Genomic DNA, 18,456 nt, shown 5'->3' with positions numbered 1-18,456 from the left:
CCCAGTCCGTCTCACACCTCAACGATCACTTCCAGTTGCTCTTCCCACTCAAGAGCTCCACTAGTGTACAGCGCTACTCTGCCATGACGGAAGGTTCCGGGGGTGCTCACTCTGCAGTGGAAACACGCCAAGGCCACGCACACGGAACCTCCTACCTACGGACAGGTAGGAGAGTATCTGTCCCGGGGCAGCCGCACACTGCCGGCCGCAGCCGCCCCCGCACAGCGCCGCCCGGAGGCGGCTCTGCCCACGGCGGAAGTGGAGGGCGCCGCCCCGGGAGGCTGCGGGTGCTCCCTCCGCTGCTACAGCGGAACTTTTCGGGACCATGGTGCAGCTGTACAATCTGCACCCGTTCGGGTCACAGCGAGTAGTGCCCTGCAAGCAAGAACCGTCGCACTTCTGCTGCGGCCAAGACGTGCTGTTCGTGGCCAGCACGGCGGCCAGCTGCAAGGTGGAGGTGTTCGCCGTGCACGAACAGGGCCGCTGCGAGGCCCTGGGCTCCTTCGCCACGCTGGGTCCGGTGCTGCGCATGGCGCACAGCTCGACAGGTCAGTCCCGGCCGTGGCTGGGTCCGTGAGTGGTCGGCTGCAGAGGCCGGGACGCGTCAGGCTCGAGTACGTAGAGCGGCCCTGGAGCTCCGCCGGGCGGGGATGGGGGGCTCTGGGAGGCGAACAAAGCTGCTCGGGTTCCGCCGCGGCAGGAGGGCCTGGCCATTCCACCCGCCTCCCCCTCAGCCCCTTTCTCAGGCTGCTTCCGAGCCGGAGGTGAGGCGCGCCTCCTAGAGCGGGCTGGCCAGCGGGCCGGGCTGGGAAACGCGGGCCGGTCCCAGCGCCGGCGGCGCTTGGGCCTGCAGGGAGGGGTGGAAGCCACATCTCCCTTCGTCGTCTGCCTACGGCTCGGTTGCGGTCTGTGCTCCCTCCCCTGCTTTTGGGGGTTGTTTCGGTGTTTTTGTTTTGCGTTTTTTGGTTGTTGTTGTTGGTTTTTTGTTTGTTTTTAGAGCACGGAGTGGGTGGTCTGTCTATTGCTTTCCATGGTCTGTGGAGAACAAAACATCTCCTCATTAATGGATATAAGAAGGCGGGGGGGTGGGGGGAACCTTGTATGCAATCACAATTTGTAGAGAGGATTTACATAGGAGTTACTCTGGACCTACATATGTAAGTCCTTGCTTTTAGTGGTGTGAGAAGTGTGTGCCACCCAGCAAAGAAACTTGTGCTTTGTATTCAGTTAGAGAAAAAATGGTGAAAACTGTTTTTGGAATTTTTTTTAAGAGTTGAGCCTTGAAGATGTTCTTTGTAGCACACTACAGCAGGTAAAGAAACTGTCATCTGTTTTTTCATGATGTATCAGTGTAACTGCTTTCTTTTAAGGAGACTATCTGGTGACAATTGAAGAAAAAAGCAAAGCAACTTTCCTAAGAGCATATATGAACTGGAGATGCATGTCTGCAGGGAGTTCTCGTGTGTGTGTTCGGATGGTTGGTCACAAGATGGAAGAGTCATACAGTGAAACCTTAAAAGAACAGATGTCAGTTGTTGAAATGCCACTTTCAGATCCTCCACTGTGCATTTCGTGTTGTCCTGTGAATGGAGATCTTCTTGTGGGCTGCAAGAATAAACTAGTCATGTTCTGTTTGAAATACCGGGTCATAAATCAGAATTTGACTGTGTTAGATTTTGAACGCTCCTTAATTTTGCACATTAATAACCTCATTCCTGCTGAAGTTGCGTTTTGTGCCAGACATATAGCTGTAACAACAGAGCTGGATGTTCTAATGCTGAAACTGGAACTGGTCCAGCAGAGGGCAGACAGGACAGAGCAATGTGCTCAGGCAGTCAATGCACCAGAAAAGGCTGTGGATGGAGGTAGGTGCTAAAATAATTTAATTTTTTTTTTTTTTAAATCTCTAAGAATCTGCTTATTGATTCCTGTTGTTCTGAAATAGTCTTGAACAAGGTCTTTGCCCTTCAGAAAATATTTCCAGATTGTCCTATCACTGACTATCAGCTAAATAGTCTAAAGCATGAAAAGTTGTACCATCCTGCAGCTGGAGGTGACATTTCAAATTTCAAACAAATACGCCATCATGCTGCACACTTAGAGGATTTTGCAGCCTCTGCAGTCACACAGTTAGGTCCCTAGTTTAGGGTGCCATAATGGGCCAAGTTAAAGTGGTAGTAGTTTAGTGTGCTGTGTTCAGAAAAATTATTCTATTGGTGTCAGTGCCTAAGGAGCTGGCTAACACAATTAAGAATGTTTCTGTTGTGATGCCTACGTACTTTTTTAACTTTTAGGCTCAGAACCTGCCATAATCAAGCAAATTCTCCTTTTTCAGTCCTTTATCTTATTCCGGGGCTTACCTTAGAATTCTAGAAATCCTGGAAATAGATGTACTCAGGTTTCATTCCCGTGTATTGCAATACATCAATCTGTATATAATCAATTATCAATTCCCACTTCTCCAAAAGTATATTTATCAGATCAACACCAACAAACCTTAGGAAGGTCCTTTCTTTGTAACTGAAGAAACTCAAAAGGATGGTTGTTTAGAAATGGAAACTATACCTAGAAAAAATTTAAAGGTAAATAAGACTTTTCAGATAGGGACAATATAAATGTAATGCTCTTCACTAAGTGAAGATGGGTCTTTCCTCAGATAATGGCATCCTGCCCCTATTTTTTTTTATTGCTAAAAACTACATAGAAAAGTTCCAGTTACTTTCTGAGTGTTATTAGGATTTGCTTTCTAGGACTTAAGTGAGTTAAAGATAATACAATTTCCTGTCATAGCTTCCTTTGCCTTCTCAAAACCTCTTCAGCCAAATGTCAACACTTTTTGATGACCAGCCATTTGCCTTTGACTCACCTTCTAATGAACAGTTTACCTGTTTGGGTTTTTTTTTTACAGAAATCTTGACTCTTAAGTATTCAGACTGTTGAGGCTGTTTTCAAAATCTTGTGGTTTGAGGAAGCCAGTGCTAGCAGGGTAGATGTAACTGGAGTATTTAGTTTATATTGTCATACCATTTTCTTACTACCATGTGGAATAGTTTGAACAATTAAGGTAGCATTTTCATTGCTTAGGTGTGAAAGATGAAAGTACTTCAACAGATCCTTTACAGCTTGAATTAGATGAGTTCATCATATGTCAGAAGCCAGTGGAACTGCTTGGGGAAGAAAGTAAGCTATGTGAGATACCTGTCACACTGGAATCCACAGAGTTATCTACAGAAGACACAAAGCACTTCCAAGTGCGGTATCTGCTTTACAGGTATTACAGACATATTTTCCCTTTTATGGGTTAATTTAGTACAAAAAACCAAACTGAGTTGTGTGTTTTGTCTTTCTGAAAGGAAACTCCTGATATTTTAACTCCTGGGGTTTTTATAAGGTTTGGTGTTTCTTTTGATACCAAAGAAAGCCCATTTTTTAGTATCTTGGAATATTTCACTTGGAAGGGATCTGCAGCAATCATCTAGTGCAACTGCCTGACCACTTTTGGGGTGAGCCACTATTAAAGCGCATTATTAAGGGCGCAGTCCAAATGCCTCTTAAACAGGGACAGGTCTAGGGCATCAACCACCTCTCTAGGAAGCCTTTTCAGTTTTTCACCAATCTTGCTAAGAAAATACTTCTTCACATCGAGTCTGAACCTTTCCTGGCACAGCTTCGAGCCTTTCCCAGGTGTCTTGTCCCAGGATCCCAGGCAGACAAGTTCAGCACCTGCCTCTCCAAGTCCCTTCCTCAGGAAGCTTATTTAGTCTTTCATCAAAATTTCTATCAAAAGCTGAGGAAGAATGGATGTCAGGGTCCAACAGTGAATTCCAAAGCAAAACAGGGAAAAGGATGACACATAATTGTATAAAAAGAGTATTAGAGGTGGCATGATGTTCCAATAGCTCAGTGGACTAAAAAGAAAGAGGAAAAAAAAGGTTAAATTGAGGTCAAAATCAATTGCAGGATTTCTTCAGTGATGTCAAACTTTGACATGCATTTTGCAGACAAGCAGAGAGGATCTCAATATATGGAGTTCTATCTAGGTGTGCCATGTGCTTCTTGGCATTGCTGTGCTAATGGCATTGGTAGTAGGAGTGTGCATTGTTGTTAAGTGTTAAAACATGAGCTGTGCCTCTTGTAGCAGTGCTGTTTACTTGTCCAACATATATCATTGTCATTTCTCACTGCAGTCCCATGTTATTTCGGACTTTTTTTCCTAGACGTTTTGCACCCGACCAGTCGCCTTTTGGGTTTTGTGAAGAGACAAAGTTGCACTCTGTTCAACTGCTTCCTGTATACCAGACAGGTATATGGATATGCATGAACGCATAATGGACTGTGTCACAGGAGACTTATGAAAGGAGAGAGCTTCTTTGTGTATCCTGTTTCATACACCGTGTGATTTCTGTATGATTTGTTTTTAAATTCAGATACTTTGTCCCTTTTCAGCAATTTAAACTGAGCTGCTGTTAACAAAAAAGTCATAATTTCTCCAAGTTCTACATAAACCTTGCACTAAAATACCAATTCAACACACCAAAAGTGTGACTAAATCAGTTTTTATCAGTTCTTTGTTGATAAATTTTGAGTTGCAAAACAGTCACTCTTTACACTGAGTTAATAAAATTCTCCTTAGTTTTGCAGGATACTAGACTGCCACTTAGCCAGCTGAGGAAATCAGAGTAGTAAACCTTAATAATTACTAAGGTACTGGTTACCTTTCTGAAGGGCCTTAATTAAAACTGGAAGGAATTAGTGCAGATTTTAGGGGTTCACTAACTCAAGCTCCAAAAGACCCATGGAAGAATTTAATGCTGTATGTTAGCAGTCAGATTTTGTAGTATCATAGAATGTCCTGAGTTGGAAGGGACTCACAAGGATCATTGAATCCAACTCCTGGCCCTGTGCAGGAGAACCCCAAGGGTCCCACCGAGTGCCTGAGAACATTTTCCAAATGCTTCTTGAGCTCTGGCAGGTTTGGGCCATGACCCCTGCCTTGGGGAGCCTGTGCCAGTGCCTGACCACCCTCTGGGGAAAAACCTTTTCCTAATACCCAATCTAAATCTCCCTGTCATAGCTTCATGCCATTCCCTGAGGAACTGGACATAGAATGCTCTTAGGCCTCTCCTCAGTCTCCTCCAGGCTGAACAAACCAAATGCCCTCCTCCTTTAGCCTCCCCTCCAGACTCTTCACTGTCTTTGCAGCACTCCCTTAGTCTCTTCTCTAATAGGTTTATATCCTTCTTGTATTGTAGTGCCCCAAACTGCCCCCAGGACTCTATTGAGATAATGCTGCCCCAAGTGCAGAGCAGAGTGGGACAATCCCATCCCTGACCCCCAGCAGTGCTGGGCCTTATGCATCCCAGGACATGGTTGGCCCTTGACTTATATTGACTGCTCACTCAGTTTGAGATGGTTTACTGTCTGCTAAGTAGCAATGCCTCATTTAACTGCAGCTGACTGCAGCTGACTGAAAAGAATGAACCACTTGCTGTCTTACACTCTTGTGTGATTTACAGGCTTTGACAAGAGTGTCTGTAGAATTCAAACGCAGCTGTTACCTGCTAAAGTGGCATCCTAATAAATTCTGCCATTTCCAGCCTTTCCTCCCCATAAATAATGACCTTTTTTTTTGTGAGCTGCAGCTCCGGATGAGTATTCATTCCAATTTAAAAGTAATTGTCTAAAATCAGGCTTTCAGTTCATGGATGCATAACTGTAGTGACTTTAGGACTCTCTAATGCTGTTAGAACTACTGAATTTCTTCACTAGGTGCTAAATCTAAATTTTTGTGAAAATGCCTCCAAATGAGACAACATGTCATAGAAGTTTTTGACATATGCACTGAGCTTCATATAGAACTTCTTTTTACAAGCTTCTAAGAAAACTAGTCTGCAACTTGGGCATGTTTGATTCTATTACACATCATGCTTGGAATGGAATTGCCAGGGTTTTATTTATGAAGTATATAAAATGCCTTTCTCATTGTTACATCTAGGAATTTCTACAACAGCCTATGAGGAAACTGAGAACAAGAGAAAACTTCTGAGTCTCTTCTGCTTTTTCTCTTTACCTTATGTTGGATATCTCTACTCCATTGGAAAGTTAGTAGAGCTAATTTCTACTTACCAATATTCAGAGAAGTCAGAGCAGGCAGTCCTCACTCCACAGTTCCTGCATGTCATTACAAGGTACTGTGTTCATGGTTTTACTGATAGTATGACTGTTTCTCTATGCTGCTGCCCTTTTTTAATTTTTTTTTTTTTTTTTTTTTTTTTTTGCTTCTGATACATCCTTCATAGCCTCCTGGAAATCTCAAGGCAGGCTCATGTGGTAGTTCATCATACCCTACTGCTTGGGCTTTTAAGCCCATTTCTTCGAAGGAAAAACAGCTGATTCACTGTAGTCTTGGCTACTTGATTTTTTCAAATCTTAATTTCTTTCCTTCATTGTTGTGTTTTCTTCTTTTGCTCTAGTCAGAGCCTGCAGTGCTTCACAGTGCGATGCAGTGCAGCAGCAGCTCGTGGTGAGGATCCCTATATCGACACGACTGTGAAGGTACACCTCTCATTATCTCACTAATGAATGGGGGTAGTGGTATGGCACTTAGTTGACTTATATTTTGAAATCCTGTTAGTTTCTGGTGGCTGAACCAATATAATAATATCCAAAATGAATGACGTGTTGTATTTTGGTGGCCTGCAGATATCTCAATGAAACAACCTGTTATTGCCATGTAAAATTGTAGACCATTAGTAGAATGTTTTCAAAAACATGAAAAGCTATAAAAACACTTATTTTTAAACTAAATTCCATGCTCTTCTGCATAAAACTTAACAAAGATTTTTCTTGTCTTGTTGTCTGTTTCTCTCTCTTAGGTGTCCTTGAAAAACCAGTTTTTCTAAGAGGCATGTAGGCAGTCAAAGAAGTCTGCTACCAGATACTTAGGGCATGTTTTTTGAAGGAGGGCTTTTGCTACTTGGAGGTCTAAACTTTTCACCTTCCTTAAGTTGCTTATCAGTAAAAATCTATTGAATTTAAAGATTGTGATACACATTAATAAATGTAGTAGGAAGGATAGACAGAGGTTTGTTTTAAGATAGCATTTAAGGATTTCTTCTGAGCATGTAGACAGCAGACATAAAGAAACCATAGGCCAGCAGAAGTTTTCAAGAAAATTTTCAAGAAAATTTTCAAGAGCCAAACATGTATTCTTTGCTCTGGATAGCAAATACCAGCACATGACACAGTCTCTCCTGTCCAGTCTCCAGTCTCAGCTTTCTGTGTTTTCATTGTGGGTTACATTGAAATCCGTTGCAGTTCCTCCAGTCAGTCAACTGACACACTTTCTGTGTCTGTAGGAGTTTTGGAGAGGTGTAAAGGCTGCAGTCCTACACATTTCCGTGCTGCAGCTTGCCATCCACAGCGTGCCCACCCACTCTGGCATGGACCCCTCCATGGGCTACAGTCCCTCAGGGGCATCCCTGCGCTGGTGTGAGTCCTTCATGGCCCAGTTCCCTCATGGATGTCCCTACCCCAATGCGGAGTTGGAAGTGTTATGGTTATTTTTATTATTTGCTATTACCATTTTTCCTGCTGTTTTTTAAAACCAGTTTTAGACCTGCCTCTTTCTGGGTCTCATTAGCCCAGGACAGTCTAGATCCTCCAGATCACTACTGTAGGCCTCCACCTCCTTCAAGAAATGTTGAGGTGTCTTCAAAAAGCAGGTTACACCTATAATGTTTTGTTGTCTTGTTTCACTGTATGTTAATTTGTAAGTGTAGTATTTTGTCTTTTTAAAGCTGTAAATTTAGAACATTTCTATGCAAATGAGGTTGCATTTTTCAATTTTTTGGTCCACTATAGGTAACAGCATATGTTTTACATGAAAAGTGCATATAGAACAAATCAGGGAAATAATACTGGCTGTGTAAGGTAACAGTAGGCAAGCAAATATAATACTTCTATCTGTAATAGCTTTTTATAAGCAACTGAATTATAAGCAGGCAGTCTTTTAAAACTTCACCAAATTCAAACTGTTCAGGATAAAGTTTTCCATGTTAGGCATCTACCTCAGACTCAATTATTTTGAGAAACATAGCTGAAACTGTGCAGATACTTTGAAGAATGAAATATTTTTTTCACTCATCATTAAATGATTCTTGTTAGGCATTTATGAGTATTTTTTATTCTTGCTTAAATGAAGCACTCAAAGTTAGGAAAGTCAGTGAATGTTTTTAATGTCAGATCGTTGTACAAAGCTTACTTGTTTTTTTTCTGATTTATTTAAAAATTCAATGTACATACCAAGTGAAATTACAAAACAGTCACTTTCCTTTGTAGGCTTGTCCACCTGTCACACTCGATGTCTGTACATTAAGAATGCAGCTTTTTATAGGACCAAGAGCTATCTGTCATTTCAAAAACCATATAATTCTTTTGACTAAGGCAGACACAGAAGATATTACTGAAAGAAGAAAGCCTACAAGAAGGATGCTGTAAGGATTTGTGTCTTTCAGGGAGATGGTACTTATAGCTCTGTGTACAGTGCTGAAATTGTGGATATTGCAATTTAAGAGTGGTTCTTCTGTTGAAAAACTCATTAGAAATAATTGCCTTCTCAGTGACTGAGGAGAGCAGTCAAGCTTTTTTTCCCAGTTGTGTTGTATTTATTGACATAGAAGAAATGAGCATAAAGCCACAAATGCTGGAAATCAGCAACATGTTAAAATAACATTACTAAGAATTTCTCATGAGAATTGAAAAAATATTTATCTGGACTAAAAACGTAGAGTACCAAAAATATGTAGTGCCAAAGCTACAGGTTACAAATATGTTGCAGCACAAAATTAAATGTCTTATCTTAAATGTCTACCTGGCTAAGGGTTCTTTCCGAGAAAGTTACAAACATCACTGTAGTTATCCATGACAGAAGTTGGATCAGATTTAGCCCCAAGTTACTGTTGTAGCATGTGTGTAGCCAGAGGCATATGTGACTTTTATGGGTTTCCATGGCAACTGCTATTCCCTTTCCATTTTTGAAGGCTTTTCATAAACAGCTAAGCAGCTATTCTAAACAACTATTCAGAAACCACATTTAAAGTCAGTTTAAGTTAATTAACAAGAGTGGGACAGCTTTAGTTGATTGAAGAGTTATTTGAACCAGTATTTCTTAAAGTCTAGAGCAGACATTATTCAGAAGAAGAAAAGGAGAAACCTGTCAGGAGAAATAAGTATTCAAAATACTGTAGTTTTCTTGTATAAAGCACATTTTCTGCCAATTGTGTTGTTTCACATACTCTAATTGGCATTTGCAGAAGACATACTTTTTGCCTTCTGTAAAGAAAGTAAGTTGGACAATACTAAGCTATGTAGCACCATCATTTTAAAATAAAGATGTAAACATCTTTACATCTGTACAGTTAAAATAAAATTAAAAACCAGAACAAAAAGAGTCCATTTTCCTACAGTGTTTTTAACCTTAAGGCTTTACAGATGGAGCCGACATTTTAGAATAAAAGCATTCTGATACCTCTTTATGCTATGTCTTGTCAAACTCTTCAACAGAGCTGCAGGGGCAAACATCCGCTAAGTCCTTATAGGAGATTAAACAGCTAATTTAAATTACTTAACTGTTCAAGGTCTGGTTGGATAAGGCCCTGGGCTATCTGACTGGTTCAGTGGGTGGCATCCCATGCCTATGACATGGGGGATAGAACTAGATGATCTTTAAGGTCCAAGCCAAGCCATTTGATGATTCTATGATTCCTGATACTCCCTGGTGTTAAGCACAGGAGAAGATGTAGTGGACACTTCTGATGATGACTCTATTTTATGAACATGCCTGTCCCCGTTCTGTTACTAGCCAGTATGACATAAATTCACAGCTTAACTCTCCAGCACTTACTACTCTGTAAACATAAATAGGTATGCATTTATGCATTTGAATTACAAAGTAAGTGGGGGTTTTTTGGTTGCATAATGTTTGTTTCAACACTGACAACTCAACTCTTTTCTTTAGTTCCAGAAAGACTGACAGCATCAAATCCAGAACAAATTCTGAGTCAGAGCCTGGTTGGAATTTATATATTATAAACACTGTTTCAACAATTCAGCTTTACAGAGAAATGGTATTGCCCAACTCCTGCTTTTGTTGTTTGCTAACTAAAAATAAGTATTGTTAATTAATCTCTGAATTTGCTGAATATAGTGTAATGTATTTCTTTTGAGTAGCCCATAATCCTGTTTCAAATGGCTGCTGTCCTCATTAGAATTGTTCCTGTATATTCTTAATTTTTGTCAGGAGCCTAAGTATATCCTGTGTCTGTTCTAGGTAGATTATAGTAGAACTTACGAAAATGTTAAAACTGAGAGCTGCATCCATCTTCTAAGTGAGGCTCACCTACTGGTCAGAGCAGCTATGATGGACCCTCATTTCCTTAAATCAGATGAGAAGGAAGATCTTATAAAAGCATTCAGAGAAAGTTGTGCCTTCTTAGGAGACTGCTACGGCAGGTATGTTTTAGATGTCAAAGTGGCATAGGTGAGCTGTGTTTCCAGTAGTGTAACCTTAAAATGAAAATCCATAATTCTTTGCTATTTTGCATTAGTACTGTATATTTAATACAAACTTTTGTGTTTTACAAAACCAGCCTAACCTAGTCCTCTCTTCAGTAGCTGGTTGTCTTTATTGCCATTGAACAGAATTTAATTACTCAGAATTATATTGAACTCAGTGGAACTACGTTGAACATGAACAATATATGCAGATAACTGATGTGCCTGCGACTTAGTTTGATTTAGTTTTAATTCTTACAGTGATGGCAAAAGCATTGCCCTGAGTTGTTTTGCTATTTTTTCCTTCCTCTCTATTTCCTTCAGGTTTGACACAAAGGATTACCACCTTGCTTTGCCATACTACAGAATGTCAGGTTTATCCATGACTGAAGTTTTAAAGAGACTAGTTTCAGAAGGTGATGAAATGCAGACATACGCGAAAGGATTTATATTTTACTTAACTCATTCTCTTAATGAAGACTCAAATGAAGAATTAAGTAAGGTAGAAAAAAGTTGGTTTATTTGTAATCTGCTAATTTAGTTCTGATTTTAAGAATTGTGTGTCAAATATTAATCACTTTCCCTTTGAAAATGCTGAACTGCTTTTTTTTAATTTTACAGTTACTCTTTTTCACATTATTTTTATTTTCCCATTTTTGTTGAATAGCAAACAGCACCTGTGATGCTTTGGACTGTGTTCAAGCAACATCTTACAGGTTTGGCTATCATGATGCATGTTGCTATCATCTGGTTCCCACTTGCACAGAGACACTTCTGTTTTAAGAAAGCCTTGCCTCAGATTTCTGTCATCTCTCATTTCTGTAGCAAAACAAACTGTTTCTTTGATCACAGGTAAATTGTACAGATTGCTAAAAACAATTCATTTTGGTGGTAGATGTTCTTCTTAGCATGCCAGAATATGGGTTGAATCACTACCAGTTAGCAATCCTTTACTATTACCAGTAGAGTGGCAGGAAAGGCGCTGTGATTTGATCGCTAAACTGAACTTCTCAGTTTTAAAAAACTACAAACAAACCAGTCACAAAAAACAAAACAACAGAACTGCACTATTTTAATATGCCATAGAAGAATGAATATCTGAAGAGGTCTGAGCTGTCAAATGGCTTTTATTTCAATAGGAATCAGGAAATAAAGTTCTCCAGATATTCTATCTTGCGGACCCTGTGCAGCTGCCTCACGTCCTTTGCAGTCCCAGCATGAGAAACATATGTCCTTTGACAGCTGTGAAGTATCTTCAGAAAGTAGAAAAGATGATGCCATCAGCAGTCCTGACACTTACTAAGGCTTTCTTGGCTCTGAAAATGGGAGACCTAACAATGTATGAACATGAAATGGACTCCTGTAAGGAGGTAAAGTATGCCAAGAACATGAGCCAATCATGCTTTACAAAGTCCAAGTCAATAGTTTGACTTGTAGTTGCATTTAACAGTAAAGGAAACTTCCGATCACCCCTCTGCCTCCTGATATGCTTTGTAGGTCCACTCAATGTCTGCAGTAACAGTAGAATGGGGGGCTTACATACATTGGGACTGTAGAGGTTACCCTGCAGGTAGGTAATTCTTGTCTTGGCAAAGACTTACAAAACAAGCTTTTTTTAATAAAAAGTTTTTTAATAAATTTTGGAGCTCTTAATTCTCGATCAATTAGATGTTGTTTTACTGGGTTGTAACCAACTCTGCCAGTGCTCTTCAGCTGCATGGGAGGATTGTATAGTAGCATTTCTACACCTCTTCACCTGAAATTAATATTACCATCAAAACACCATCTGTATTCAAACAGCCCTTATAAAATTGATCTTGAAAGAATATTTGTCCATTGTGCTCACAAACTGAAGGTTCTGTATACTGTTTTATATCTTATATGGAATCAAAGCGCATAACTCTTATTGAGACCAGATCAGAACCTATTTCAGAGCTATCAAAGTAAGAATTCCTCATCACTGGGGGCAAAAATGTTAGTGGAGCTGTCTCTTTAACAGATGTGCACATGTGTGTGACCAGTCTGTAAATTACTTCTTGTTGAGTTTGATCAAGACTGTGGAATATTCAAAGGTGATAGAGTTGGAAACAGAGGCTTCTTCTTATAGTGGGATACTGGGAATCTAAACACTTTTGAAATAAATGGGTAGCTGTTTCAAAGTTAGATATCATGCTTTGGTGGAAGAAGTCCTTCAGAGTTTTTAAAGTTAGTTGGTTTTGAGTTGCAAGGAAGGAACTGTGGGGAGCTGTTTCAGAAATTATATTCAGCATCATCGGCTTTTGCAGCACTATCAAATGAAATTGCCATGTTGTGAACAAACATACAGTGCATTAATGTTATTTTGAGAATAAGGTGGCTTTGGTTTCAGTGTTTTTGGTTGGGTTTTCTTTCTTTCTAATCTGATCTATAAAATATGTTCCATTGCACTTCACCTTTAAAAAATCTATTTATTTCAAAGCAGGAAAAAAGAAGCACTTTCAGATAGCTAATCTGAACTTTTCTTCTAGTTCTGCCTTATATTTCTTGTGTAATTAATTTAATTTACTTAGCCATTATTTTTCCACTGTCTTTAAAATGGGAGTAGTATTTTGTTACACTCACCTTCAAAAGCACTCACATGACTCAAGATAGCTTCTTGTTGCACAAAGTGCAGCACATCTTGATCATTGTTTCAGGGGTATTTTCAAAATAAAAATCACACTTTAGCAAAGTAGTCTACTGAAATGTAGCAAAGTAGCCTCTTGAAAAGTCAGCCAGTGATTTTTCAAACCACCCTGTGTATTAAAATGTCTGGGATTTCTTTATGAAATCCATTTTATGTGCTCACTAACTCTATCTTTCAACAGCATATTACTTTCAGTGTTTAGGCACAGGGCCTGTTTTTCAGGAGTTGTTGCTCCAAAATGTGGTTTGGATCTCTGTGTCTGGAGAGCTGCTCTATGAATTGCAGAAAGGATTTACTTTCTTCCCTGACTGCTTCCATCTAAATTTCACTACCTGAGGAAATACTGAGTTTACTGAGTAGAATCATCCATATATTGAATTCTTTACCTTATTTATATCTAATTATGTTTGTAGACAACACTGGCTTGTGGCTTCATTGGGCAACCACGACTGCTGCATCAGCGTAAGGAAGGAATTGTTATGCCAACTGAGTTTGCTGTTCACCTGAAGGAGATGCAGCCTGGTTTACTGGTGGCTGCCACTGTGGCTTTACATGAGAACAGGAAAATTGAACTAGAAGAAGCAGATACCTTTTTCAAGGTTGGCTGGTGATCATGTTTTTGCTTCTGTTTTTTTCATAGTGACATTATTGTGGGAAAGAAAAACAGCCTCAGTTGCTCCTTCACTTACATTTAAGCATTTCTGCAGAGAGAGGGACATGAGGGTTGGAGATATTCTAGTCACGATAGGTGGTTACAGAGTCAGAAACTGGACCTTCTGGAACAAAACACTGGTTAAGTGGGGGGAAAAAAAAAATCCATTAAGTTCTTTGCTTTTACCCTATCATTTGAATGGAAAATACCCTGATCTCAGAGCCCTTTCAGTGGCTTCCTAGTGATAGAGCTTCCCAAGGCCACTGAAGTGTAACAACAGAACTTAGATAAATTAATTCCATAAGCTCCTTTTAAATAAATCTTTAGAGCATCTAAAGAATCGGGCTTAAATGTGAAGGTATATCATGTTCTGATGAACTGTATAAACTGGTGAAAGAAAAGTGTCTGCAGTTTATAAGAAGAAATACTAATAGTTTTTTTAGTGTCCCTGAAGCTTGCTTTCTTTAAGCTGGGAATAGACAAACCTTTTTTTCTTTTATCTACAATGAATAGCAACACTTGGGTTAAAACGTGTTCGTCAGTGTATTGCAGTCTTTACTGTATCTGTGTACTGTGAAGACTTGTATCAAAAAGAGCAAGTCATGAAGTTCCAGTTAGAACAAGTGTTGTGTAAAACCATTTGGAAACCAAGTAAAAATCCTTTTTGCTGGCACAGCAGATCTTAAAACATCTTCCTTGTGAGTCCTACCATGATACCAGCTGAGCTACACAGTAGATCTTATCATGGACTATAGAGGCTTCTTCTGAAAACACCTACTTGTCTGTTGACATATGTAAAAATCCTCCTCATTAGCAGTCTGTAAATACTTGCTGCCAGTTGTACTGACATTTCTGGCAGTGGAGTAAATCTTGAAGAATCAAGTCTGTTGGTCTGAATTGATTACCTTAAAATCACTTAATGAACTTTTTACTTTGCATATCAGTGTATTACATAGAATCACAAGACAAAAAAGGATTCAAAATTACACTTCTAGTAAAAGTGAAAAACTGTTCCTCTTCTCTAACTTTTGCTACTAAAAATCACCATAGTCTAACTTGCTGTCTTCTGTCATTTTTGTTCTTAGATGCTGTGTAATAGTAGTGAAAACACTATTCCCCAGCTCCTGGTGGATTTCTGGGAAGCTCTTCTTGTAGTGTCGTCTCAGGAAGAAATACTTCAGGAACTCCTATTGAGGGTTACTTCTCAGTATGTTTGGAGAATATCAAGGAAGCAGCTTCCTGAAACTAAGCCATTGAAAACAACAGAGGATCTAGTAAGTTGTGAACCACACAGAGGAAGTTTTGGGACTGCAGTGTTCTTCCAAGATCTATCCTAGTACCATCCTTAATATTTTAATTCTAGACAGTTTATCTCTTAAAAGAAGCAAGTCTGAAGTCAAGTAAGGTGGTGTGCAGTTACAAATCAGTATTTCTGTCTTTGGCCAGTCCTGCTCCTTGGGGACATTTGCAAATATACTTCTAGCAGGAGTTTCAGCTGTGGATAGAAATTAGGGTTAAAATGAAAAAAAAGAGAATTTTTCAGGTGGATTATTTACAATTTTACAAAGCTAACTAGATGAGAAAATTGTGTGAATAATGAATTCTAAAGAATTGCAAACAGGAAAGCTGAAATACAGAACTAAATAGAAGTTTCCAGTTTATTTGGGTTGTTTTATTTGTTATTAAATTACACAATCCAGGCAAGAAAGGGTACGTGCTCTTCTAAATTATGGTATTTGAGATTAAAATTTTCTTTACTCACTGTAAGTTTCCTATGGAACTGTCACTAATAGAAATGTTTCTTTTATTGCAACTTGATTCTGTCTTGTATAGATAAACTCCTGTCGTCATTTTGGGTTGATCGTCCCATGGGTAACTTCTGTAATGTCAGTGGGTTGTTCATCTGACAAAGATTACCATGGAGACATCTCAAGACTACAGGTATGAAACAGGTATTACGTCTTACTGCTTTATATCTTAAATTAATTCTAAGGATGTTCATGTCTGTATGAACAACTTTCTCCAGTGAGTCTCCTTCTTCTTCCCCCCTAAGTTATCCAAGTCAAGATAAAAGGGCAACTGAAATGATGGGAGAAAAAAATACTTAAGAGTTCTGTTGATAGCAATATTTTCATTTGCATCTACTCTAAACTTGCTTTCTCAGTTTTCAGCAATATTTATTAAGGGAAGTATTAATTCAGGATTATTCCAACAAGTAAGGACTTCTGTTCTAAGGTTATGGTTAGCATTTTTTTGCAACATTTGTCTTAAATCCAAAGAATACTTTCTCTTCTTGTCTTCAGTCTCTTTTATGTAGTCAGTCAATCAATATAGCATCAGCTCTGCCTGTTTTGGAGCCTCTGACAGAAGCTGACAATGTTGGCCTCACCATCCGTGTCCTCAGCAGTACCCGTCTGGGCAAGTACGAGGAAGCCATCGACCAGCTTCTCAGAAGGTGTCCTGATGCAGCTGTGTTCTACGCTCAGCATGAGCTGAAAGGTGACAATCAGGTGGGCTATTATCAATACAGTTATTCACTATTGTTTTGGGGTTTTTTTTCCCTAACTGAAATTCTGTATGTACAGATGGACTCTGGATGGATCACATTGCCTAGCTTTCAGACAAAGTAAATTCCTTAGCTTGCCTTCAACCTCTTCCTTGGCATTTTAATTCCTTTACTCAGTCCCCAGTAATGTAATGGAATATTTTTTCCTCCAGTTTCTTTTGTCACTTACTCTATTCATTATAGTAAACTTAAAGTATCGTGTTTTTTACATGGCAAAGTGCCTCAGAAAAAGAGAGCGATTGACCTTTTTCTACTGTAAATTAAAAGCTACCTAGCTTCTCACTAACTGACTATGTTCTAAATTTTTTGTCAGTGTTTATAATATAAAATCTTAGTACTAGGCTAACTGATAAGAAAACATGGTCCTCCGAATGAAATTGCATTTAAATATGTTCTATCTGTGTTCTAGTGACATCTTCTGACCTTCTAGCAACCAGAATGCTACCAATACACTAGTGGAAAGATTATGTTCTTATGTCCCATTTTCCCATTAGGTCTCTATATATTTTTAGTGTTTGAACAGATTTTATTCTAGTGTTCCAGGAATGCAGGAGTTTATTTCCATTTCCCAGTACAGTGACTGGGACAATTAATTGTATGCAGCTCTGCTGACCGGAGTCAGCAAAGGTGATCTCTAGCAGAAGGATGTACTAGAACTCTATTCAGAACCAGATTTGAGCTCTTTATTCTGATCTGAAAATAGGTTCTGTGGTTTTTTCCACATTAGAGTAGAATGTGAGGCTGCAGTACTGAATCTGAACACAAGTGAAAGAAAATAGTTGCCAAGTTTTAAAGGAGGAAAGAAATCCCTTTCCTTCTGTCCATTCTTATCTACAAAATTGTGCACAAAGCCTAATTTACTTCTAAATTGTTGGAATGAGACAAATCAGGTCAGGAGACAAAGCAATGCCACCGCTTTCCATGGAGCTGTTCTGAGAGGAAAAACATCATCTCAGACTGCATTGGTATTGCTAATTATGTGGCTTTTTTTTGTCTTCTAAACTTTTTTCTATAGAGCTGTGGAGGACACTGTGTAAAGATTTTTTAGCAGAAAAAAGTCGCCCTGAAGATTGAAAAACACAACATATGTAAAATCACTGCATTTCAAACCATTATATAAACTAATTATTGAGTTCATAATAACTGACCTGTATTTGTACACATCTGAGCTCAGTTCAGGGTATTTTTAGCAGGTCTTTCATACTCTAATTGCAGTCCTTGTTGATTTACACTTTTGCTATGGGGTTTTGTGGGTTAGGCTCTGTGGTGGAAGAAGCTGCTTCCTGAACTTTGCAAGAGAACTAGACTTACTGGAAATGACTGCCCTGTTCTTATTTCATCACTCAAAGGTAAATCAACTGGTTGTAACTCAATTCCAGAAGGCTTTGTACATCAGCTAATTTTCTTAATAACTGTTCAGACTAAGGACTACTGGTACAATAATTTGGAAAAAAAGGGGGTCTTTTTCTTCAGTTAAAGCTAATGCTGTTTAGCATCCTTTCTAGTCATTAGCACAGAATTCTGCAATGAAGGTAGTGTAACCTCATAAAAATCATGGCATTCATTTTGTATTGAAAACAGGTAAGTTGTTGTAATCGTACTCTTTCTGTATAGGTCAAGAATGGACACCATTAAGAAACCTGCTAAACAGTACTAATTGTGATTGGTTTTTTTTCTAAGCTAAATGACTTTATGGTTCTTATGTAATAGGCTGCTATTGATAACAGAGGAGGCTTAAGTGTGTATTGATGATTAGGTCATAGAGTGAAAAAAAGAGTGTGTTAATACTAGAAGTAGAGAAATCCACCCTAGTAGTTCTGTAGTCCTACCATTACATATTTGTAAGAAGTTAATCATACTGTGTGTAGCTGAGGGGCCAGTGTGATTGTTTTTACAAATGAGGAATATTAAATAAAGCACATATATTGTTAAAAGTGTGCCATTGGAATGCCTGAGAAGAACAACATTGTGGGATTGGATTGCATTGTGCAGCACAGATTGCCATGCTTTATCATAAAG

At 39.1% G+C, this 18,456-nt stretch overlaps 2 protein-coding genes across 3 annotated transcripts in view; one reads left to right on the top strand and one right to left on the bottom strand.

The window, feature by feature from the left end:
- The first annotated feature begins 272 nt into the window (after positions 1-272).
- Positions 273-18,456, top strand: part of HPS3 (HPS3 biogenesis of lysosomal organelles complex 2 subunit 1) — an 18,836-nt gene continuing 652 nt past the window's right edge. The window contains exons 1-16 of one of the 2 annotated variants that reach the window (XM_005525161.3): positions 273-548; positions 1,371-1,865; positions 3,085-3,271; positions 4,218-4,303; positions 5,996-6,188; positions 6,474-6,555; positions 8,341-8,495; positions 10,019-10,127; positions 10,331-10,512; positions 10,879-11,056; positions 11,694-11,924; positions 13,633-13,818; positions 14,957-15,145; positions 15,705-15,812; positions 16,175-16,381; positions 17,696-17,786. In XM_005525161.3, the coding sequence (XP_005525218.1) occupies positions 326-548; positions 1,371-1,865; positions 3,085-3,271; positions 4,218-4,303; positions 5,996-6,188; positions 6,474-6,555; positions 8,341-8,495; positions 10,019-10,127; positions 10,331-10,512; positions 10,879-11,056; positions 11,694-11,924; positions 13,633-13,818; positions 14,957-15,145; positions 15,705-15,812; positions 16,175-16,381; positions 17,696-17,786 (2,902 nt within the window). In that variant the 5' untranslated portion in view covers positions 273-325. Of the gene's footprint in view, positions 549-1,370; positions 1,866-3,084; positions 3,272-4,217; positions 4,304-5,995; positions 6,189-6,473; positions 6,556-8,340; positions 8,496-10,018; positions 10,128-10,330; positions 10,513-10,878; positions 11,057-11,693; positions 11,925-13,632; positions 13,819-14,956; positions 15,146-15,704; positions 15,824-16,174; positions 16,382-17,695; positions 17,787-18,456 lie in introns of those variants that run through there. The other variant, XM_088061032.1, reaches the window with a different exon arrangement.
- CP (ceruloplasmin) overlaps positions 16,265-18,456 on the bottom strand; it is a 22,017-nt gene continuing 19,825 nt past the window's right edge. Inside the window, exon 19 of the mRNA XM_014254352.2 lies at positions 16,265-16,363. Within this exon, the coding sequence (XP_014109827.1) occupies positions 16,320-16,363 (44 nt within the window). The 3' untranslated portion in view covers positions 16,265-16,319. The remainder of the gene's footprint in view (positions 16,364-18,456) is intronic.

Source organism: Pseudopodoces humilis, chromosome 11 (genome assembly GCF_049639895.1).
Source record: "Pseudopodoces humilis isolate 2021_Gansu_Grassland_sample_001 chromosome 11, ASM4963989v1, whole genome shotgun sequence".
Lineage (NCBI taxonomy): Eukaryota > Metazoa > Chordata > Aves > Passeriformes > Paridae > Pseudopodoces > Pseudopodoces humilis.
Note: the sequence above shows the minus strand (reverse complement) of the source record. Positions and strands in the feature narration are given on the sequence as shown.